The 25558-nt window shown below is 37.5% G+C and overlaps 2 protein-coding genes across 3 annotated transcripts in view; both read left to right on the forward strand.

The window, feature by feature from the left end:
• The window catches only part of LOC117335282 (protein CLEC16A-like), a 58074-nt gene extending 33403 nt beyond the window's left edge, over positions 1 to 24671 (forward strand). For both annotated transcript variants that reach the window (XM_033895259.1, XM_033895260.1), the window contains 5 exons: positions 9286 to 9406; positions 13594 to 13636; positions 15451 to 15559; positions 22441 to 22717; positions 24376 to 24671. In XM_033895259.1, the coding sequence (XP_033751150.1) occupies positions 9286 to 9406; positions 13594 to 13636; positions 15451 to 15559; positions 22441 to 22717; positions 24376 to 24557 (732 nt within the window). In that variant the 3' untranslated portion in view covers positions 24558 to 24671. The remainder of the gene's footprint in view (positions 1 to 9285; positions 9407 to 13593; positions 13637 to 15450; positions 15560 to 22440; positions 22718 to 24375) is intronic.
• A 70-nt stretch (positions 24672 to 24741) lies between these two features.
• On the forward strand, positions 24742 to 25464 carry LOC117345210. The gene has a single exon (XM_033908265.1). It carries the CDS (start codon positions 24742 to 24744, stop codon positions 25462 to 25464), a length of 723 nt encoding a protein of 240 aa, XP_033764156.1.
• The last annotated feature ends 94 nt before the right edge of the window (positions 25465 to 25558 follow it).

A 25558-nucleotide genomic window follows, 5' to 3' on the forward strand; every position in this document is an offset into this window, starting at 1 on the left:
ATGAAAGTCAGTTTTTACCCAGTCGTCTGAGTGGTTGTTACGTCGCCAACAGTGTATATACTCCTTGTCACAAATAGTGGCACTCATGGTTTAGAAAAATATATTTAATTAACACCAAAGTGAAAAAAATATAATAACAATGTCCTAAAAATGAGTTGGTCTGTAAGGCCAAAAGTTACATACCAAATATAGAAGTGGGGATTAATTGAAGCTTTTCCGGGATGCTATTACTGGTAATTATTAATTCATTTCAAGTAAATAAAAAATAGAAAGAAAAGAAAAACTCAAACTTCTTTAAAGTTGTAATAGGATAAACTATGTAACTTTTGGAATTGTATAAAAATATACAGCAGCCTATTGTTTTCAATCAATTATAATTATTCTTTCTCTGTAGCATCTGACATGTGACTCCAGGTTTAAGTTTGTCCTATATAGTGGTCCTGCTACATTGATGTGACCGGTTTAAGTTGGTTTGGTCGTAATGCTGGTCCTGAAGGCTGATAACCATGCAATATTTGATATAAAACCTGGTCATGCATGACATCACACCACACCGTTAGATTAGCTGGAATATACATAGCCGGTAGTGCTTACCACCTTATTTGAGCTGGTGTAAATAAAGCTGATACGATGAAGAAAGATTCCTAGAAGTTCTTTATCATATCAGACAGGTGATAAACTTGGTCATACCTGCGGTCACAATGATGTTCCCTGTTCCTCGAATCATCAGAGGAAATACAGATTTGACAACATGTGTTACTGTCTGAAGTGAAAAACAGCCCATTTACTGAAGTTTTCAGTAAAGGTGAGGCTAATGGCTAGTATTAGTGTATTGAGTATTGTTGTTTATTTGAGGGGAAATTTCTGCCTGATTAGTGTATCATGCTTTGTCTGGTTCACTTTTAAAACATCTGTGATGAGTGGAACATTGATCCAGGAGTAGAGCCAATACCGTTACTTTGCTTTAAGTTTGGTTGGTTAATCAAATCCCTAGCCTGGATACCATCCAGTATGGTCCTGAAGATCCAACTGTTCGCGTGATATTAATAGATGTCTCCAAATAAAATAAAATTTAACAATCCCCGAGCCTGTTGCAATTGATTCCTACTCTTAGCTATGAGTAAAAGAAAGTATGGTGACAAAAACTTCCCATCAGGGTCAAGGACATTCAAATAAAATACTTAAAACTTATGTTGCCATGCAAATATTATTTTTCAACTGAATTACTCAACACAAGCTGTGTACAAACTCAAGGTTGCCCGACTTCTGAATGATGCATTGTGCTGTTGTAAAATATGTAACCTTGAGATTCTTAGTAGAATAGAATGTGATGACCTTCGGAGTACAGAGATAGGAGGTGAGGACTCGGACAGGTACAATATGGTACAGTGATGATTGGACAGGTACAATATGGTACAGTGATGATTGGACAGGTACAATATGGTACAGTGATGATTGGCTCTTCAAATGTTGGGATGAGTGTGACATTACAGACTGCTGAACAATAACATACATGTGTATAGTATTATGGTGTGTGTATACAGAGGTGTCCATCATCTGCCTGTCTGCTGTATGTAGGGACAGTAACATTGACAGATACCTGTCAACACTTCCTCCTAGCTATTGGACAAGTTTTCATCCCTAGGTTTACTTCAGTGGTAGTCTCATAGGTAATTCTGGAATGTGAGGTGTAGTTGACGGCTAAATTTCTTTACTCTAAGATGTCCCTGTATTAAAGACAACAACACAAATTGGTTCACTGCTCTTAGTTCAAGAGTTGAAAGGTTCATGGAAATGGTCATATCTGTGGACCATGCAAAACATGGGGCCTCGCCATAATAAAGATGTAACATGGCCAGCTCTCTGATTTTAAATATAACATATATACGAACTTGTAAATAATAATGTAGGTATTGATAATACTGTGTTTATGTATAAATATGCCGTGGGGGCCCTAGCCTGACCACAAATAAGCCCTCCCCAAAGCTTTATTAATCAGTGGTAAACTTTAGCACTAGGGGAAGGGGCTTGTTTGAGGATAAGTACTGTATTGTTATGGCTCATCAGAAAGCAGAATCAGATAACATCCTCAGTCCATATTTCATGAAATAATACTCAAACAAAAGTGGCTGAATATACTACTTAAGGACAGGTCATAACAGCAGTTATGTAGGGAGGAACATATGGCATTAGTATATACGACATTGTGTTTGAGGTACCACTATAGTGAAGAGGATTTCTGCTGAAATATGTTGTATTGCTTAACCATACCAAATACTTTCTCTCATTTTTCAAGCTTTCATGCTTTCCTTACTTTCATATACAAAATAATCCAGCAATATAAAAAAAAGCATGCATAATACATCCTGCATCATACAAAACATCCTATTGTAGAAAAAAAATACACACTTTTTCTTTTTGATATGTTGTATTAATTATGGCTGAAGTTTGAGGTCGATATCTATTTTCTCAATTGGATAAACCCATATTTTAAGCTATAAGAGTTTTAATGTAATTTTTCATTATTTCAAACTATGTAGATAGTTGTTGTAATGATCCAAATGAGTCGGCAATTGGATCTAGGGATAGGCTTGTACATAAATATTTATAATCACATATTAACTCACCATCATCTCTTGTTTGAGTTAGCGTTTCAACCACCTACGGTAAAAACTGAGATCATGGTAACTGTAAGTAGATTTTCGACATCCTCACTCTTCAAACTTCATTATTGATCTGATTGCTTTAAAAGTTTATACACATATGTATAGCTATTTTCTCTTTTACAAGTTCACATTTCAACCACCTGGGGTCAAGATTGAGGTCACTGTTGCTATAAATAGATTTTCAACTTACTCACTCTAAAGAGTTTGTTAATGATCAGATTGTCCTGAAACTTACAACCATCCTTTTTGTACAGGTTCACATTTCAACCACCCTGGGTCAAAATTGAGGTCACCGAGTTACTATAGATAATTTTTCATGTCCTTGCTCAGTATATCACTTCACTTTATATACTGGTACTCTCTCTTACAATTTTGTATTTCAACAACCTAATGTGTGGGGATTTGTTTAATCTGCTATAAAAGCACCAAAAATCAAAATGGTTTTAGAATTAAAAAGCCTACCTGTAAATATCAACAGTACAATTGCATCAGAATAAAAACATGTACTTCAAACTAAGGAATTACAGGTAGCTTTTAGCTTGTTAATGCTGTTTTAAAAAATTCTGTGTGACCAAGACCATGTTTTCTGATTTTGGCAGAAAAAATAAACCCAGACTACAAAAAAAATACTTGGTTTGTGCAAATTCCAAAGATCATTATCAAGTATTGAAGGCAACAAACTTGTTCATTTAAAGTCTAAAATGAAATACCTGAAGTATTCAGGCAATGATCCAATTTTAGTAGAGACATGGAAAAACCAGAATTGCTAATTGTTGACATTTGAGCCTTCTATATATATAATCTCAAGTGAGCCCCTGCAGTTGATACTTTTTTCAAAATACTCTTTGATATACTTTTGATTTAATCATAACTGAATGGAGTGGGGCCTTTTGGCCTCATTTGAAAAGAAAATCGTGATTGGAAAAGAAATTTTCAGTAGAAAACTTGAATTTTGAAAAGGCTTAAATATGAAATAATTTCATTTGAGAATGGGGCCCATTACAGGTACCAATAAACTTCAGCCCTGATTCACTGTGATAATTTTCAATGAAAGTGGTTTAGTGATCAGATTTCAGTATGCTAATTTTCCATATGTTGACATGTCCTGTCATATTTAATGTATGGTACTGGAGGTGATAAGGGGGATACTGATTAACTTACATCTGTCTACATTCATCTCTTCATGCTTCAGTTGTCTTATTGTATATACAACTAGCATGATGCCCTGTGATTATACATGGCTGTGATTACCTATGACTGCCCTTGTCTCTCTGACTTGTAATTACTGGTTTACCTATCCCACGTACAGCTCTGTTGCTTTTAAATCGTGTCTTTATTCATTAATATCATATTTCATATGTTTCCAGCTGGCCCAACTATGAAAGTATTTATATTTTCTCCAAGCTTAGTCATACTAGCACTGAATATTGCTGGATTTTTTATTGATATATGCTTGTATTTCTCGGAAAGGATGCTAGATTTTGTAGAAAAATTGAGGTCAGCCGCTACACCAGTCTTCGGAGACATGAAGTTAGCTTAACTAAAATAAACCAGGATAGCAATGACAGGGTTCAGCAATTCTGTCAGCCTAGAAACTCAAGCATTTAAGTGGCTGAAGTTCTGTAGTGTTTTTACTCTGGTTACTTTAAATACAGCCGGTGTTTGTTATAAGAACCTAGTCCTTTAATCCATTTCCAAGTAAATGTGAGATGTTTATATGGAATAGATATATCAATACTAATAAATTAATAATTGTATGGGTAGAACGGTGATCGCCTGTTGTATGGAGCGATGAGCACAGACCTAACCCTGCAGCTGTTGGTATTTATAGAATGAGGTGTTCCAGGAAAAAACAGTTTTTTGGCTGGGTATTATAGCTCTCATCATATGAGTGGGGTATATATAGCTCTACCATCTTGTATGAGTAGAACAGGTGTGTGTATATGAGTGGGGTATAGCTGTCCATCATGTGTGGGTAGGACAGATATGTATATATGAGTGGGTAGGACAGGTGTGTGTATATGAGTGGATTATAGCTGTCCATCATGTGTGGGTAGGACAGGTGTGTGTATATGAGTGGGGTATAGCTGTCCATCATGTGTGGGTAGGACAGGTGTGTGTATATGAATGGGGTATAGCTGTCCATCATGTGTGGGTAGGACAGGTGTGTGTATATGAGTGGATTATAGCTGTCCATCATGTGTGGGTAAGACAGGTGTGTGTATATGAGTGGGGTATAGCTGTCCATCATGTTCAGGTGTGTGTATAATAGTGGGGTATAGCTGTCCATCGTGTGTGGGTAGGACAGGTGTGTGTATAATAGTGGGGTATAGCTGTCCATCATGTGTGGGTAGGACAGGTGTGTGTATAATAGTGGGGTATAGCTGTCCATCATGTGTGGGTAGGACAGGTGTGTGTATAATAGTGGGGTATAGCTGTCCATCATGTGTGGGTAGGACAGGTGTGTGTATATTTTTCTTGAATGGAACAGAGAAATTTAGAATATCTTTTCACAGAACAGAAATTCATTTGGATGAGTCAAGTTGATTAGTAGTATTAATATAATTAGTATGTGTGATTGTTATTTGTATAGCTAAAAAGTACAAATACATTTTCTAAAGCTTTGTTATTTTCAACCTATCTGAAGTTAGCACATGTCATCTGTATAAAAACCTCAAAGCCTGAGGAAAGGAGAATTTGCTCTGAGCGTACGTTTGTTTTATTTTTTGTTTTATTTTTTTTTCTTCTTAATCTTCTTGTATTTTACTTCATTGTCAATGCATATACATACATATTCCATATCAAGCAAGTAGGGTACGAACACCCGATTACCTTCATAATAAATGTGTAAGTAAGCACATTTAGGAAAATGACAGGAACTTATGTTTTGATTTGGTGTGGTTATACACAATACAGTGTGTCTGAAAGATAATGAAAATCTCCAAAATCTGGTTTTATTAAAACAGCTGTGTTTGACCCGCCTCAAAATGACCCTGGCTGTTGATAGACCATGCAAACAAACATCTTGTTTTGCATCCTTTGATGTTTCAAATACCTATCAGCTAGCAAGGAAAAAAAACACAAAATCATTTTATCATGAATTTTTATTTATTATGTGTATAACATGCTGTTTGCTGTGTGTACATATATTCTGTCTTTCCTGAGAAAATAAAGACACTTTACAGGATTACAAGTACCAGATTCTAAATAAAGACAATCATAAGATATTACCTGTGTGTGTATTTTGCTCGTTGATCATTAAATATAACTCATTTCAATATGATTGTTGAATAAAGTTTTATACATATTTCCTTTCTTTTTAGATATAAATATGTTTTTATAAATCAGATGTTTTATTTGCCACAAAAATTACTATTATAAAAGAACAATAAACATGGAATGATAGAACTTTGTGGCTGATCATGGTCACACACACAATTTTAAACTTATGTGGGTATATATAGTGACAGTGTCACACACATGACGTTGATCATAAACATGTTTGGGTAAGGAGCTTCTATTGTAAAGGCTGTAAACACCTGGTGTATTGTTAAGATGATTACCTGGCGGCAGTAAATCCGAATTCCAGGAACCAGATCAGTTTTCCTGGTATCTTCCTTATTGATGTGAAGATCATTTAAACCCAATTTTAGGGACTTTACAAATCCTTGTTTTACCTATATATTTATATGTAGAAGGATAATAATTATGTACAAATTTATAAGCATATGGTTGAATTAACATCATGGTGGAAACAAAGAAGGATGATGAAATAAATGCCTATGTTAAATACTTCATACATGCAAGTGTTTTTTTTATTTTTCTTATGCATACGCCCATCCATCCATGGCAGGTCATATTTTTTATGATAAAATGTTGTTTGACGTATTTTTTTTTAGAACATAAATAATTCCTGTTTCACCTACATTTTACCCGTCTCACTATATTTACCTTTCCTGGAAAGTCACACTATCACAAACTGATTACGTTATGGTTATCCTTCGTACATTTAATGTCCCAGAGCCGCTGTGGTCGAGTGGTTAAGGTGTCCCGACACTTTAACACTAGCCCTCCACCTCTGGGATGTGAGTTTGAAACCTACGTGGGGCAGTTACCAGGTACTGACCATAGGCTGGTTGTTTTTCTCCGGGTACTCCGGCTTTCCTCCACCTCCAAAACCTGGCACGTCCTTAAATGACCCTGGCTGTTAATAGGACGTTAAACAAAAACAAACAAACAAACCCGAGCCACTACTGTTGGAGCGATATCATATTGTTACCTTTCATCAGTTGGTCACAAGTTTGGTTAACAAGTTTTGCAGCCTATCAATGTCATGCATTCACAAATAAGTCAGATTGGAGTTAATATTCTCTTTTAATTAAATTTTTGTCAGTCTAGACCTCTGCTGTGTAAATTCATTTTTATGTAGCCTTTAGGGAATGCTGCACTTTAAGCTACAAAATCACTTATTTATATGAACAATCTGCCTGAGATAAGTACAAAGTCTAACTCAGAAATAGTTAAAATTTGTATTGCAATATTTATTGGATGCCGTTCATAAACAACTATGAACCCTTCACAAAGTTGGGTGAACTGTGAGTGTAAAACTCAGCATCGAGGCATGATTGAGTTTTTGCTCATATCAATGAATGATGAAAACAGCCTGATTAACTTTGATCTTTATTGTCAGAAAGACTCCTTGATGACATCCACATTTAAGCAATATGATGTTTACACTCACAGCCCTAATGTTTACCAAAAAAAAAAAAAAAAAATGATTTTGTTCCTATTTAAATAAGTGATTTTATACTTTAAAATTGCTAGTATCTTCTGTGATCATGAAGATCTCCCTCTTAAAAAAACATTCTCTAATGGATACACGACTGTGAAACTGAAACATTGCCATGAAATGATGCCAATCAATAGAAAAGTATTGACTGTCTTGATGAATATTCTCAAAACACAGATGTATAACCAATAAAAATTCTATACACAAACATGAATTTGTTTTCTGTACTTTCATATTAAACAGGAAACAGGATATGATTGGATGGACGTAAATTCTTTAGCTTTCAATCATTCATCCGTCAAAAATATCAGATAGAACCAACAGATTTGTAATGTGTCTTAGTTTGTGTGTCACCCTCTCAAGACTATATCTTGAATACTTTTTTTTCGCTAACAGCTACTTAATACTAGTATTACTAGTACATACTAGTACTGTATTTAAAATACCGAGTTACTGATACATTGACATGTTGACTGTTTACAATACCGAGTTACTGACACATTGACATGTTCACTGTTTACAATACCGAGTTACTGACACATTTATATGTTCACTGTTTACAATACCGAATTACTGACACATTTATATGTTGACTGTTTACAATATCAATTTTTGCCATATTTTATGAACAGTTTTGTTGATTTCCAAGAATGTTTATGATTCACAGGAAACAAAATAAAAATGTCCTGCTTTACTAATTTTTAATTCCAATGAGCTTATCCTTCAAATTGTGGTTTACCATAACATATGAATTCACTTTACACATGAACTAGGTTTACTTTGATACTCCAGGGTATTCCCCATAATCAAAGATGAAGCTTTCACAGAACTGAAGAAGTCACTTACTCATATTTTTTCTCTTAATTTTCTCTCTTCGCTGTTGAATGTTTACCTTTACCTATTATAAGCTTACTACCTAGCTGTTATCTGATTGGTTACTGGTGTCATTTCATTGGTTATGATACGCTCTATCATTCACTTCCTTGTGTGTCTATATTTAGATATATGTTGCTGATGTAAAATGTCTCTATCACTCAGAAACATTTTCATGCTTTAAACATTAGTAAAGAGGTCCATTAATTGGGCCACAGAAATTCCCTAGAGCACTGATCACTGGAGGTTATCTACCTGTACAGGTATACCAGTCCATTCTCCCACCGTTCTAACCTCCTGCTGAAAGTTTCCCTTCAAAAAATAGACAAGAATCAACTAGTCAACTTCTTCCCCTGGGAAATGATTGGCAATCTTATACTGATTCTTTTCCCAAGGAAAACTTTCAGACAGGGAAAACAATGACTGCTATATCAATTAAAAAAACACTGTAAAGAATAGGATTTCGTTTAATACACATATGAACAAATATAATGTAATTAAATATCTACTCAAATTCACACCAGTTGCATAAAATAAAGTCATCAAAGTTTTATTAAAAAATTACAAAAAATCAAAAAATGTTTTACAGAACAAATTGGCAGCATGCCTGTTACCTGTACCAATTCAGGATTTCCAAAAACACCAAGGATTTCAATTGTTAGTGCAGTTGTTTGTGCTGTTGTGAAACAATTGACTGTGTGTAAAGGTAGTCTGCTATGTTATTTGGAAATTAATTGTTTTTAATATTAAGAGGTTCTCGGACTTGTAGTCTGTGGTGAATAAGCTTTTGTTATTTTGATCAATTGTTCTTTGTACTTATTGTTGGTCATTATTGCTAGCACTAGGTACAAATACATACTATTTTTCATGTGAATTATTGTTTATGCCCACAGGCGATTGGTGTGTTCATCATGGTACGGTACTATTTTTCATGTGAATTATTGTTTATGCCCACAGGCGATTGGTGTGTTCATCATGGTACGGGACCTGTCTTTGTGTCTGATGCATGAAGAGGAAAAACAGCTGCCTCTCACTAAGGAGAAAGCTTGTGTCAAGGTGTCTGAGATACTGGATCTAAGTGAGTGCTCACCCCATCTATATATGTGTGACAATAGTTATTGTTCAACCCTCATTATTTGAAGATGATTCACCCACTAGATATTTCTGACTGTCCAGCATGCCTCCTTTTATCACTGATGATGTTCAATGTGTCTTGACATTTAGTTATAAGATGATTGTCTCGACCCAAGATAAGGAAATCTCACAAAAGGAAGGTTTCAACCTTAGGTCGAGATAAGAAAATCTCACAAAATAGATGTCTCAATCCTTGGATGACATCAAGAAATCAGACAAAATGAATGTCGCAACCCTAGAGTGAGATAAGGAAATCTTACTAAATAAATGTCTCAACCCTGGGGTCCGTCAACATGTCCTTCAAATAACTAGATACTAGTCATAAAGTACAGAATAGATTTTAACCAAATTTGGCCAGAAACACTCTTGGGGTGGGGAACAGATTTTGCATAAATGGTGACTCTGACCCTCTAGGGCCAGTGGGGCGGGGTCCAATAGTGGAAATAGAGATAAGCCCTTTAAATTGCCCCTTGTCACAAAGTGCTGAATTGATTTACATCAAATGTGGTCAGAAACATCCTAAGGGGAGGGGGAACAGATTTTACATAAATGGTGACACTGACCCCCTGGGGCCAGAGGTGCGGGACCCAATAAGGGAAATAGGTGTAAGTCCTGTAAATCGACACTTGTCACAAAGTGCTGAATGGATTTGAACCAAATATGGTCAGAAACATTGTTAGGGAAAGGGGAGCCATATGGGACCACCCTGTAAAGTGTGTGAGCAAAAATTATCTCACAAAATAAATGTCTCTACCCTAGGATGAGATCAGAAAATCTCACAAAATGTCTCAACCCTAGGGCAAATTCAGAAAATCTCACAAAATGTCTCAACCCTAGGATGAGATCAGGAAATCTCACAAAATGTCTCAACCCTAGGATGAGATCAGGAAATCTCACAAAATGTCTCAACCCTAGGATATGAGATCAGGAAATCTCACAAAATATCTCAACCCTAGGATGAGATCAGGAAATCTCATAAAATGTCTCAACCCTAGGATGAGATCAGGAAATCTCACAAAATATCTCAACCCTAGGATGAGATCAGGAAATCTCACAAAATGTCTCAACCCTAGGATGAGATCAGGAAATCTCACAAAATGTCTCAACCCTAGGATATGAGATCAGGAAATCTCACATTTTGTCCGGACAACAACTCCTAAACCGATGGGCCAATTCTGATGAAACTTCACACAAATATTAATGATCATGTGTAGATGTGCATGCCACTTTATTTTTCTCAAAATTATGGTTGCTATGGCAACTGGTCACTATAAACAGGTTTTCCGATAAGAACCACAACTTTAAGTTTGTCCGGACAACTCCTAATAAACTGAATGGCCAATTTCAATGAAACTTCACACAAATATAGAGGACCATGTGTAGATGTGCATGCCACTTCTTTTCTTTCAAAATTATGGTTGCTATGGCAACTGGTCACTATAAACAGGTTTTCCAATAAGAATCATAACTTTAAGTTTGTCCGGACAACTCCTCCTAAACTAAATGGCCAATTTCAATGAAACTTCACACAAATATAGAGGACCATGTGTAGATGTGCATGCCACTTTTTTTTCAAAATTATGGTTGCCATGGCAACTGGTCACTATAAACAGGTTATCTGATAAGAACCATAACTTTAAGTTTGTCCGGACAACTCTCCTAAACCGAAGGGCCGATTTCAATGAAACTTCACACAAATATAGAGGGCCATGTGTAGATGTGCATGCCACTTTATTTTTCACAAAATTATGGTTGCTATGGCAACTGGTCACTATAAACAGGTTTTACTGGGTTATCTTAGTTAGCCTCTAATTAAGAGTTCCAATTCACCATTGACTCGTGCAGATTGCGGGGGTATTAGTCAGCCATCCTGGCGACAGTTCTAGTTCATTGTGTATTTAGGGCTTTTATGACATTTTGAGGATTCAACATTATTTAAATGAAGTCCAGTATTCATTCAGGGTAACACTATATAAACAGAAGAATGTAGGAAGTGTATGGATACATAAAATCTATCATGAAGTTTTCTGCTAATTTGTTTACACAGATACTCAGAAACTCATTATTACACAGCACTATAGATTAACACTTGATATAAGGACATAGATTTTCTGGAATGGTGTGATATATATATGGCATTACAGAATTTTCTGGAATCGTATGGTGTTATAGAATTTTCTGGAATGGTATGATACAGAGCAACCCGCTTATTTGCATAGCCCTTTTTCCATGACAAAATATGCAAATAACCGGAGTATTCGTATAGGCGGAGTTGGGTTTTGGCCACTCTTATACACTATGTAGATCGTCAGGTCGGTACTCAAAATGGGCGCTATATGATTGTTTACGTTATTTGCATTAAAAATATATTTAAAAAAAAACAGTATTTAAAATATAAGAGTAAATACGAAAAACATGGGTTGTTATTCTTTGTAAATGTACAAATATTTGCATATACTTCATCGTTTACTACTCGTCACTCCGAGTCTCTGGGTCGTATATCGGTCATACACGCGTGGGTTGGTATATGTTATGACAGAGACCACACGTCTGTATAGATAGTGAAGGACTTAGTTTCTATGTAATGTCAATACTAATTGTGTATAAATTCCAGAAAACAGCATTTCAATGGGTTTATTTTTAAACCTAATGGAATCAGGTTTCTGGGTCATTCTGTTCGTCTGATTAGGTACTTAATTAGATGTACAGTGGTATTCTTATCATAGACATGATCTGGGTATTTAACGTTACAGGTAACAGGCAAATCGAGTCACTCAATTCATTTCGTCATTTCATAATCTTACATTATTTGTTGTTTTATAGGCTTTCTCTATATACTTTTTTTTATGGAACCCATTGAAGCTAAACCAGAAACCACAGTGTTGGTGCTCTCTCTAGATCTATGAGCTCTAGTTCCCAAGAATAAATGTAACTAGCTGCAATAAAGAAAATCATATGAATCATTACCCAAACAGTTATCTTGATCAACGGTAAAAGCCTCAACATATCAACAGTATGTTACAAACATATAGCGTCATCTCATTACATTTGGTATAGAGAGATTAACAGGGAACATCTCAGATAAATCATTACTGGTTCAATTTTACACCAACAATGACCCCTTAATGTCGTAGGACAAGGAAATCTGATGTTGTACCAAGAAAAAAATGTAGCCTTCCAGGAAACCCTTTAAAAAAACCTTGTATGGTCAGTGAGTGTTACCCTTTTTAGGAGTGAATAGAAAATGGGAAATATTTTTATATTATGATGTTAACCAGATGAAGGATACTAGCTGAATAAAATGACTTTGACCCACTTTCAAGGTAAAAGGGCTCTAAAATAACATTTTTAAAGAGGTCTTATACAATATGAATAGGTAAAGAGTTATGATGTCTGGAATTGGAGCAAACTGTTGCATCTATAGCCTGGTACTTCCAGATGAATTATCTTAATTCACTCTGATGCAACAGGGGGCTGCGGTGGCCGAGTGGTTAAGGTGTCCCGACACTTTATCACTAGCCCTCCACCTCTGGGTTGCGAGTTCGAAACCTACGTGGGGCAGTTGCCAGGTACTGACCGTAGGCCGGTGGTTTTTCGCCGGGTACTCCGGCTTTCCTCCACCTCCAAAACCTGGCACGTCCTTAAATGACCCTGGCTGTTAATAGGACGTTAAACAAAAACAAACCAATCTGATGTAACACATCAGAAATGAAGTATCTACAAAGCTGTGGAATATTACATTTGGGGGAAGTTATCAGATTTGTTTGAATAAATGACCTTGACCTGAGTTTGTACGCAACATCTTCAGTAGAACTATAATATCTTGAGCCATGATATTTTTTAGCATGTAGGTTCCTTTACTGAGCTTCCTTTACCGAGAGCCAGTCAGATTGATGGCATAAAAAACTGAGGATTTAAAAAAAATCTATGAGTTACTTTCAATGTTAAATGGGTTAAACATAAAAATATCAAATGACTTAAAGAGCTTGAAGACAAAATATTGTCCTATATCGTGATATGATAAAAGATTGTCAAGGTGACCTCTAAATTCAAGGTCATGTGAGTTACATATTATCCGTCAAATTATTGTTTTGACAGGTTACCAATCTAACATGTGTTTTTGTGTTGTAGATAACAGTGACTTGATTGCCTGTACAATAGTGACCAAGGAAAGGTAATTAATGTTTTGTTTGGCAATAGTTTATTTGGTCTGATAAAATTTGTATTTGCCTGCATGACCATATTTCCAATGACAAAAACCTGCTGTGTGGGAAAATTTCAAGTTACTCTACTCAATTGTCTGTAAAACTGTATCAAAAGTGTTGGGAACAATTGCTACTCATCTGTCAGCAGACCTCCATAAAAAAACCAGTACATTCACAACTAGGGGCCGCGGTGGCCGAGTGGTTAAGGTGTCCCTGACACTTTAACACTAGCCCTCCACCTCTGGGTTGCGAGTTCGAAACCTACGTGGGGCAGTTGCCAGGTACTGACTGTAGGTCGGTTGTTTTTCTCCGGGTACTCCGGCTTTCCTCCACTTCCAAAACCTGGCATGTCCTTAAATGACCCTGGCTGTTAATAGGACGTTAAACAAAAACAAACAAACCAAAAACATTCACAACCCACACCAGTGAATATGATTTAGTATCTACTGTTTTGATTTTAATCACAGCTCAACACAATACATTATCAGGACTGGTGATGATGTCACAGTGACATTTCACAGTGGACATTGTACTAACACAATACACTGGCGGCCATAACCAATACACCATAGCAACGCTACCATATATATAGAAATATATTTTGACCTTTTTATGTTGACAAGTTCCTGGAACCGGACGGACTCATGGCGATAGAATCTATCGGAGACGATTATCCCTGGATTCAAACTGAGTAGCACTGCAGTTACTGTCACACACATTCAATTACTGTCACAAGTGAATACTTAAGTTCTTGGAATCTTACAAAGTCAAGTCCCTGGAATCTGATGAAACAAGTTCATAGAATTGGACAGGACGCAGCACATTTTTATATTTTTGATAGGACCATATAAATACATATGTATAGAATAGCACAGGAAAACACGTTTTAGATTAAAAGTTGAAAAAGGAGGATGTTTATTGAAATCAGGTTCATTTATGCATTTGTATAGAGAAATGCTTTTTCGAGGATTGAAATTTAATATAACATTGTAAACCTTAGGTTATTTGGTAAATCTTAAACTATTTCTATTTACTATAGAATTTTCACGTACAATACAGGTTTATGATAGGAAGCAGGTGTAAGAAGGTTTTTAACAAAATTTATGTTAAATTATGTCATGTTTTAATAAGATACCAGTAAAACAATCAATGACCACTGTGACCAGTAAAACAATCTGCTACACATAACTGACCCCTGCTACACATACTGACCACTGCTACACATAACTGAACCCTGCTACACATAACTGACCCCTGCTACACATAACTGACCCCTGCTACACATAACTGACCCCTGCTACACATAACTGACCACTGCTACACATAACTGACCCCTGCTACACATAACTGACCCCTGCTACACATAACTGACCCCTGCTACACATAACTGACCCCTGCTACACATAACTGACCACTGCTACACATAACTGACCCCTGCTACACATAACTGACCCCTGCTACACATAACTGACCCCTGCTACACATACTGACCACTGCTACACATTAATTACCACTGCTTCACATTAATGACCACTTCAAAACATTACTGACTTGCTGCAAAATATTAATGGCCACTGCTTTCATGACTGACCACTGCTAAACATCACTGACCATTAGTGCACATGAGTGACCACATCAACACAATACAAATGTACATGTACAATATTCCATTATTAACAAAAAGAAGGTGTGTGTTCACAATTGAATTATCCCATTATGCTTTTATTATATAAATTACAATGTTTTATATAATTATAATAACACACTTAATTTCCTGTTGTAGGAAACAAGAAAGGCGTTTTCTCGTGATCGATAGTGTCCAGATGATTCTGGTAGAACCCGACACTAAGCGACTGGGTTGGGGCGTGGTCAGATTTGTAGGTTTTCTACAGGTAAGTTAATAAAACTCACTTGTTATTGCTAACCTATCAGAAGAATAAGAAGTTTTGCTGCAAGTATTGAAATGTGCTATTATACAGTTAAATGTGTGTTCTAGGACGATAATTATAGAGGTATGAGGGTAGTTTTGGGCACATTAATTATACATTCCTTCTGATATTTGCTGCATTATGAAAGAGATTTAAGTGGGTGATTTTTTTTTTTTCCAGACAACTCTTGTTATCATATACATCATTACATGCTTGATTTCCTTACCTGTTTTACAGGTTGTAGATTTAGTGAAATACCCTTGCCATATAATAATTGATGCATGCATGTCGCACGCACGGAAGGCCGTCCTTAATTGACCTTAGCTGTTAATAGGACGTTAAACTAAATAAACCAAACCAAACCCCTGATTTGCTTTTTAGTAAAGAATACATAACCTTGTAGGGGAAAAAAACTCCAAAATTAATTTGGCATTGTACTGTACACAATTAGAAAATGTCTTCTTCTTTTTTTATCTCATCTGATTTCATTTTTACCACATATATCATACTGGTTATGAAGCAGTTAAAAGATTCGGTAAAATATTTAAATATTATTTTGCAAGGATATAAAGACCAAAGTCTGTTTATATTACCTGTAGTCAATGGTTTACCTCTTTACATCAGTATACGTCACCTATGTAGGTCACATGGTAATGTTTAAAAGAAATTTGATCATTTTTCTTCGTAGTTCTTTTTTTGGACACTTGCTCAACCCTATCATACTATACCAGCTTATCTATGGATAATATATCCAGTGAATCAGACGACACAAAACCAATCATGTCTATAAAAGCATGGTTTTCTCTTGTTGTTTTTATTTGTTTAAGTTTGAATTATTTTATTTATTCAGCAAACTTTACTGTTTTGAATTAAGAATGGGATTCCCAGGGTTGAGGGGCCCTGTACCCAACAGTATATTACTGTTTATGTACTTAGTTACTATGAGTGATTGTTGATAATAATGTGCATGGCCATTCTGAGAATTTGCCAATGTAAATATACATGGGAGTCCAAAGACAACTGACATCATTCAGCCTATATAGACTTATTAGAAGTAAGATCTACCTATTTATATGTACTTATCTCACAGAAGATATATCTAGGGCATCTTTCTGACACAATAGACAGTGGACATAATCTTGAATTTTCAGTTAGAGCTAACTCATCATGCTGAAGCTATGAACAACTGTCCAGATGCTATGGACACCATACATGAACAAACTAGCATTATCCTGTCTCCATGAACAACTGAAATCTTCTTGAACCCTTAGCCAACTGACATTGCTCTGAACCCATTATTAATTGACATCATCCTGAACCCATCGGCAGCTGACATCGTCCTGAACCCATAAACAACTGCCATTGTCGACAACTGACATCCTCCTGAAGCCATGAACAACTGCCATTGTTGTGACTTCATGAACAACTGACATCATCCTGGAGCCATGAACAACTGACATCGTCCTGAACCCATACACACCTGACATTGTCCTGAACCCATACACAACTGACATCATCCTGAACCCATACACAACTGCCATCGTCCTGAACCCATACACAACTGACATTGTCCTTAACCCATACACAACTGACATTGTCCTGAACCCATACACAACTGACATCGTCCTGAACCCATACACAACTGACATCGTCCTGAACCCATACACAACTGACATCGTCCTGAACCCATACACAACTGACATCATCCTGAACTAATAGACAACTGACATTGTCCTGAACCCATACACAACTGACATTGTCCTGAACCCATACACAACTGACATCGTCCTGAACCCATACACAACTGACATCGTCCTGACCTTGTGAAGCAGTGACAATGTCCTGAACCCATACATAACTGACATCATCCTGAACTAATAGACAACTGACATTGTCCTGAACCCATACACAACTGACATCGTCCTGAACCCATACACAACTGACATCGTCCTGAACCCATACACAACTGACATCGTCCTGAACTAATAGACAACTGACATTGTCCTGAACCCATACACAACTGACATTGTCCTGAACCCATACACAACTGACATCGTCCTGAACCCATACACAACTGACATCGTCCTGACCTTGTGAAGCAGTGACAATGTCCTGAACCCATACATAACTGACATTGTCCTGAACCCATACACAACTGACATCGTCCTGAACCCATACACAACTGACATCGTCCTGAACCCATACACAACTGACATCGTCCTGAACTAATAGACAACTGACATTGTCCTGAACCCATACACAACTGACATTGTCCTGAACCCATACACAACTGACATCGTCCTGAACCCATACACAACTGACATCGTCCTGAACCCATACACAACTGACATCGTCCTGAACCCATACACAACTGACATTGTCCTGAACCCATACACAACTGACATTGTCCTGAACCCATACACAACTGACATCGTCCTGAACCCATACACAACTGCCATCGTCCTGACCTTGTGAAGCAGTGACAATGTCCTGAACCTGTATACAACTGTTATAATTCACACAATGGACACCATCCTGACACCATCCTGATTGTAGCCAGTAAACATCAGGAGGTCAGGGTCGTGTTTACCACATTGTAAACTCTTATCTGGTCAACAGTCTGTAAACTGTACCTAGTTGAGATCTGTGGTGCAGGTATTGATAGGAATATTTACAGAAAGGTCCTGAACCTCTGAACACAATGAAAGTAAGAAGCATTTAGACATAGGTTAAATCAACATTGATTGATACTACTCGACTTATCAGATAGCCTGTGAGGTTAAATCAACATTGATTGATACTACTCGACTTATCAGATAGCCTGTGATACCAAATTATCAGGTATATCTGTTTACAAGAACAGCTTATATCTACACTATCTCAGTCACCTTTACCCTGGTCCTCTAAAATCAGGCATATAAACACCTCATATTTACCAGGTCATCTTTAACCTAGCCCTCTAATCATTACCTACAGGTGGTGTTTGTCAGCTGGAATGGTCATTTGTTCTCATTTAATCTATGAATATAGCGCTTTTGCTGTCTTTCCTACCTCTTCGGTCAGTTCATGCCAAACTTAACCTTTCTGATTGATTGATTGATTGAGTAACCTTTCTGGTCAGTCCTGGCCAGGCTAAATTCAACCTTTCTGGTGGGTCCAGTCCTGGCCAGGCTAAATTCAACCTATCTGGTGGGTCCAGTCCAGGTCAGGCTAAATTCAACCTTTCCTTTCTGGTGGGTCCAGTCCAGGTCAGGCCAAATTCAACCTTTCTGGTGGGTCCAGTCCAGGTCAGGCTAAATTCAACCTTTCTGATGGGTCCAGTCCAGGTCAGGCTAAATTCAACCTTTCAGGTGGGTCCAGTCCAGGTCAGGCTAAATTCAACCTTTCTGGTGGGTCCAGTCCAGGTCAGGCTAAATTCAACCTTTCTGGTCAGTCCAGGTCACACTTGATCTGTGGGATCAGTTCTGAAATTTATTCTTTCTACTAAACACAAGTTTAACTTATTCTATCAGGTTATTACTGGTCTCCTGGATGTTAAATGTCACCACCCTGTATCTCAACCCCTTTTTGTAGAGTTGTATCCCCTGATTTGTCAAGACACAATCTTGTCCATGTTATGAGTCCCCTACTGGTGAAAATTAGTATGTAACTTCAGTATTGAAGTATTTGATCCACTTGAATAATTTTTGCAAGTGTTATTGCCCTTACCCTCTCTGTCAGTCTGTCCACTCAGTTCAAGGTATGTTGGTGGAAGTTGGTATGTAACTTCAGTATGAGTAGCTACAATTCAAGTTCAAGTTTCAGGGTTTTTGGGTCAAGGTCCCAGCATACTTGTTCTTCATTAACTACAATACAAACCAAATTTTATTAAACCGATTTCACTCTACATGAACTTTCTCTGATTGCTGTTCGACCAAACAAAATCAAGACTTTATTAATCAGCATAGCTAAACTCTGTATATCTCTGTTTTTAGCCCACCATCTGATGATGGTGGGCTATTCAAATCGCCCTGCGTCCGTGGTCCGTCCCTCCGTCCCTCCGTCCCTCCGTCCGTCCGTAAATAATTCTTGTTATCGATATTTCCCAGAAAGTACTGAATGGATCTTTCTCAAATTTCACATGTAGGTTTCCCTTGGTCCGTAGTTATGCATATTGCATTTTGGGACCAATCCGAAAACAACATGGCCGACAGGCAGCCATCTTGGATTTTGACAATTGAAGTTTTTTATCGCTATTTTACAGAAGGTACTGAAGGGATCTTTCTCAAATTTCATATGAAAGTTCCCATAGGTCCCTCATTTTGCATTTTGGGACCAATCTAAAAACAACATGGACGACAGACAGCTATTAGGATGTTAGGGATGTTTCTCAATTTACACAGATAAGTAAGAGAAAGGGAAAAATAGAGAGAAGATAATCTTACATGGAACCTATAAAGATCATTCAATGGTGGGTGCCAAGATCCCTCTGGGATCTCTTGTTCTTATAGGTGACAAATTTCCAGGACACTGTCGTTTTAATCTGATCTATTAGCCTATGTGAGTGTACCTCCCATGTTGGTTCAACATGATGTTAAAGTGTTACTACCACCTTTGGGGAAGATTTAGTGAAATTGCATTAAGAATTGTCCAATTGTGTTTCTAAGAAAACTAGAAGACATGTATTCCATCCTCTTAATTATTATGCAGTAATGTAGATTCAGTATATCTAATATGTCAGACAGTCTGTTTCACAGTCTATTTCTTGTCTTTTTAAACTTTAATCAATTTAATCTATTTTCCTAAATATAAATTAAACCTGGAGGGAAACGAAGCTTTCTTGGATGTAAAATCTCTAACATACCATTTTCTATCCTCCACCCCATGTTACACAGCGAGCCCTCGACAGAGTGCTGCCCCTCCCCCCTGATCTTTCTAGTCAGTCCCTCCCCCCTCTTCAATACCCATTCACGCCACTGCATATGCATAATCATTTAATTAACTTATTAGATATGCATGAAAAGAATAAAGCCAAAAATATGCTGATGTTATAGATTTCAATAGAATTATTAGTCATTGTGATACAATAATGTGTTACATAGTTCAAAACCTGGCACGACCCTGGATGTTAATAGGACGTTAAACAAAAACAAACCAAAACAAACCAAATACATAGTTCAACAAATTTATGTATTTATGTACGTGTGAACCATTGTAGGATATAAAATGACAAGGTCACAGACATGTGATCCAAATGGGTCAATGTGTCAGTAGAGTGCCAAGTTCTAGGAACTGATCACACTTCTTAGAATCTAGGCACTGCCTGTCGAGGTGAGGTGAGATATGAGATACGACGGCTGTCGTGATGTTGAGGTACGACAGCCGACAAACATGGAGATATTGTTCTCGCTAACCATTGTTCTCTTTATAGATATGAATCTATTATATGAATTTGATATATATTATTGCACTGGCTCCTAGTGTGACATTTATCTGTAAAACATTGACTTTGTTATGTAATTTGCATAATTTGTTTGTAATATTTTCTGTATAAAATTGATTAAGAGATTCTTGCATAAAGTGATATTTGTCTATATTTGATGTTCCTGTCTAGTGACCTTTATATAATGGTCTCTTTATGTAACAAATTATGTGGGAATTTCTGTTTATAGGAGTCCCTGTTTATGATATACTCTGTCCCTGTCTATGTAAACCACTATCTATATTGATTCCTGTGTATACTGACCCTTTCTGTCTGGTGACCAGTCTATAATGATATCTGTCTAAAGTGACATGTCTGTAATTTGTTTAAATATTCCTGTCCATAGTGACCACTATATAATTATCCTGGTCTATTTTAAATTGTGTACTAATTTCTGTCTATAATGACCACTGTCTATAATAAATTGTGTAATAATTCCTGTCCATAGTGACCACTATATAATTATCCTTGTCTATTTTAAATTGTGTACTAATTTCTGTCTATAGTGACCTGTTTATAATGACCACTGTCTATAATAAATTTTGTACTAATTCCTGTCTATAGTGACCTCTGTCTATACTAAATTTTGTACTAATTCCTGTCTATAGTGACCTCTGTCTATAATAAATTTTGTACTAATTCCTGTCTATAGTGACCTCTGTCTATATTAAATTGTTTACTTATTCCTGTCTATAGCGACCTCTGTCTATAATAAATTTGGTACTAATTTCTGTCTTTAGTGACATCTGTCTTAAATCCTTTAAGATAGAGATCCTTATCTTACGTCTTCCTTTGTAATTTATGTCTCGAGTAACTGTAGTAATCCCCCATATATTTTTGTTTGTATCTTTCTATGGCAAAGGGCCGTCAATACTCTCCAAATAAATCACCTATGCCTATAAATAAGCTCACTCCAGATACTCTTTGTGAAGTTTAAATCCTGTATTTATGCAATCTTACATCAGATGGGATTAAGTTATTTAGACAGATAAGAGAGTGAGTTGTTAGTTTTAGGCAGTGGAAGTCTGTAAATTACCATAGCTTTTGTTAGGACATTAAACAATATCAAACCAAATTAGATGAGGCTTTGGAGATGATAAAATCTTGTCCAATATTGCAGAATGTAGTTACCCCCAATTCGGATTTATATGCAAACTTATACAACCCTGCACCTATGGGGATTTCCCAGGGGCTGCGGTTATCACTATGGATTGGAAATTACCAAGTTAATTCCAAATTTACCTTAAGGAATAATCCTACAGAGTAGCCCCTAAGAATGCCAAAAAATTATAATGTGTTGATACATGAAAGTAGAGCTTTTCAATAAATGTAACTTTTAGAGCTAATGTGACTTGTGTTATTGTATAAATCTTGTTTTACACAGGATGTGGAAGTTATGGGAGACAAAGATGACAGTCGTTCTCTACACATCAACATCCACAAACCAGCTACCTCCCAACACACACGACCAATGTCTCTGCTGTCAGCACGTTTCCTCTTTGATGACCATATACGGTGTATGGCTGCAAAACAACGATTATCTAAGGGGCGACTGAAGGCCCGGCAATTAAAGATGCACATGATAGAGAGACTACTAGACATTCCTTCGGACAGCAGCTCCCGGTCACATACTCCTGTGTCCAAGTCTAAGGCATATCCAGGTAAGGTCCCACAGCTGTGTGTCCAAGTCTAAGGCATATCCAGGTAAGGTCCCAGAGCTGTGTCCAAGTCTAAAGCATATCCAGGTAAGGTCCCAGAGCTGTGTCCAAGTCTAAAGCATATCCAGGTAAGGTCCCACAGCTGTGTCCAAGTCTAAGGCATATCCAGGTAAGGTCCCTAAAACTGTGTCCAAGTCTAAGGCATATCCAGGTAAGGTCCCACAGCTGTGTCCAAGTCTAAGGCATATCCAGGTAAGGTCCCACAGCTGTGTCCAAGTCTAAGGCATATCCAGGTAAGGTCCCACAGCTGTGTCCAAGTCTAAGGCATATCCAGGTAAGGTCCCAAAACTGTGTCCAAGTCTAATGCATATCCAGGTAAGGTCCCGAAACTGTGTCCAAGTCTAAGGCATATCCAGGTAAGGTCCAACAGCTGTGTCCAAGTCTAAAGCATATCCAGATAATGTAAGGTCCCTAAACTGTGTCCAAGTCTAAAGCATATCCAGGTAAGGTCCCTCAACTGTGGCTATAACTAATGTCCTAGTTACAATGATTCAGGGTATACCAAGGTATCAGGCTGTAACTAATGTCCTAGTTACAATGATTCAAGGTATACCAGAGTATCAGGCTGTAACTAATGTCCTAGTTACAATGATTCAGGGTATACCAGAGTATCAGGCTGTAACTAATGTCCTAGTTACAATGATTCAGGGTATACCAGAGTATCAGGCTGTAACTAATGTCCTAGTTACAATGATTCAGGGTATACCAAGGTATCAGGCTGTAACTAATGTCCTAGTTACAATGATTCAGGGTATACCAGAGTATCAGGCTGTAACTAATGTCCTAGTTACAATGATTCAGGGTATACCAAGGTATCAGGCTGTAACTAATGTCCTAGGTACAATGATTCAGGGTATACCAAGGTATCAGGCTGTAACTAATGTCCTAGTTACAATGATTCAGGGTATACCAAGGTATCAGGCTGTAACTAATGTCCTAGGTACAATGATTCAGGGTATACCAAGGTATCAGGCTGTAACTAATGTCCTAGTTACAATGATTCAGGGTATACCAAAGTATCGGGCTGTAACTAATGTCCTAGTTACAATGATTCAGGGTATACCAAGGTATCAGGCTGTAACTAATGTCCTAGTTACAATGATTCAGGGTATACCAAGGTATCAGGCTGTAACTAATGTCCTAGTTACAATGATTCAGGGTATACCAAGGTATCAGGCTGTAACTAATGTCCTAGTTACAATGGTTCAGGATATACCAAGGTATCAGGCTGTAACTAATGTCCTAGTTACAATGATTCAGGATATACCAGAGTATCAGGCTGTAACTAATGTCCTAGTTACAATGATTCAGGGTATACCAGAGTATCAGGCTGTAACTAATGTCCTAGTTACAATGATTCAGGGTATACCAAGGTATCAGGCTGTAACTAAGGTCCTAGTTAAAATGGTTCAGGATATACATTATACCAAAGTATCAGGCTGTTTCCCATTGATGATTAAAACCTGTGTACATCATGCTGACAATTTTCTTAATGAAGCATCAGTTTAAATCAATTTTAAATATACACATGTATTCTGAGTAATTCCGGTGCCATTTTATGTACAGCTTTGTAATCAAAGTACATGTCCTTTCTTTTACAGGGCGTGGTCATGCTGTACGCGTGACCCCTGGGCATTCGTCCAGTCCAACACCATCTGAGAGTTCCACTGGGTCCCAGTCATCTAGTCAGCAGTCAGCAAATAAGTCTGGGCACAGATTGCTGCCAAATGTTCCAGATGAAGCCACTAAAACAAAGAGTAAGAAGTCTGTTTCGACAGGGTAAGGAGGATATTGAAGTTGCAGAGGAAGCGACAAGCTTTGCGTACCATTCTTTTAATCAACAGACAGGTGGAGCCTCGCCCAGTCGACATTCCCCGTCCCCTGTTGAATCACAGGACATTCCCCTTGAGGACTTGTCAAGGAAAAAGAAAAGGCATTCGGCACGTAAATTATCAGATTCCAAAATAATGACTCTTTCCTCTAGCTCTCACAGCAGAAGCCACTCACATAGTCCAAAGAGACCAGAGGGGATCAAGCCAAGTCGAGGTCGATCTACTTCTCTCGCAATTGAGATTGAAAAACGTGATCGTAGCTCTACACCAGTCAGAAGACCACACAGTAAAAGTAGTCCACCTGTCCATGTGTCATCTAAGCAGGCAAGATCTCGCGCTTCATCAACTTCGTCTGATGAAGAATCCAGCAGACAAAAAGTGAAGGGGAAGGAGATTGCCCACCAGTCACCCAAGACACTGAGACCAGCTGAGGCACCTACACTGTCACTGGTTCCACAGGGAGAGAATGGTGCATGCCTAGCTGATGACTCTCCAAAGTTGATAGCACCTGCAGAAATGGACCGTATACGAAGCGTGAGTGACACGTCCAGCACCAGTAGTGGAGGCAGCCAGATTGACATTGTGTTGCAGGATAAGGGTAAAGAAGACAAGCAATCGGGGAAACCTCCATTTGCATACAATACACCACAGGGAGCAGAGGCCGAGGTGAGCACAGCTAGTGTAGAACATGCCAGTCTGGCCAGGTCTGACCAACAGAACAAATCTACATCTGACCAGCTCACAAAACTGGCCCAGATAGTTCAGGAGCACTACAAATTCTCAAATGAAGGAGGGGGACAGCAAAAGACATCGCCTTCCTCATCTAGTTCTCAGAGTACAGAGACCAGTGGGGTTTAAGGCTGAAGACAAACTGTACTTGCTTGTGTTATTCTGGCAACATATGAAATAAGTTCTTTATGTCTAGTATCAAAAACATTGTGAATTATATACT

This window comes from Pecten maximus, chromosome 1 (genome assembly GCF_902652985.1).
Source record: "Pecten maximus chromosome 1, xPecMax1.1, whole genome shotgun sequence".
Classification (NCBI taxonomy): domain Eukaryota; kingdom Metazoa; phylum Mollusca; class Bivalvia; order Pectinida; family Pectinidae; genus Pecten; species Pecten maximus.

Excerpts from the sequence above, each read along its gene's own strand:
- LOC117345210 (XM_033908265.1), top strand. The coding sequence starts at position 24,742 with ATGACTCTTTCCTCTAGCTCTCACAGCAGAAGCCACTCACATAGTCCA.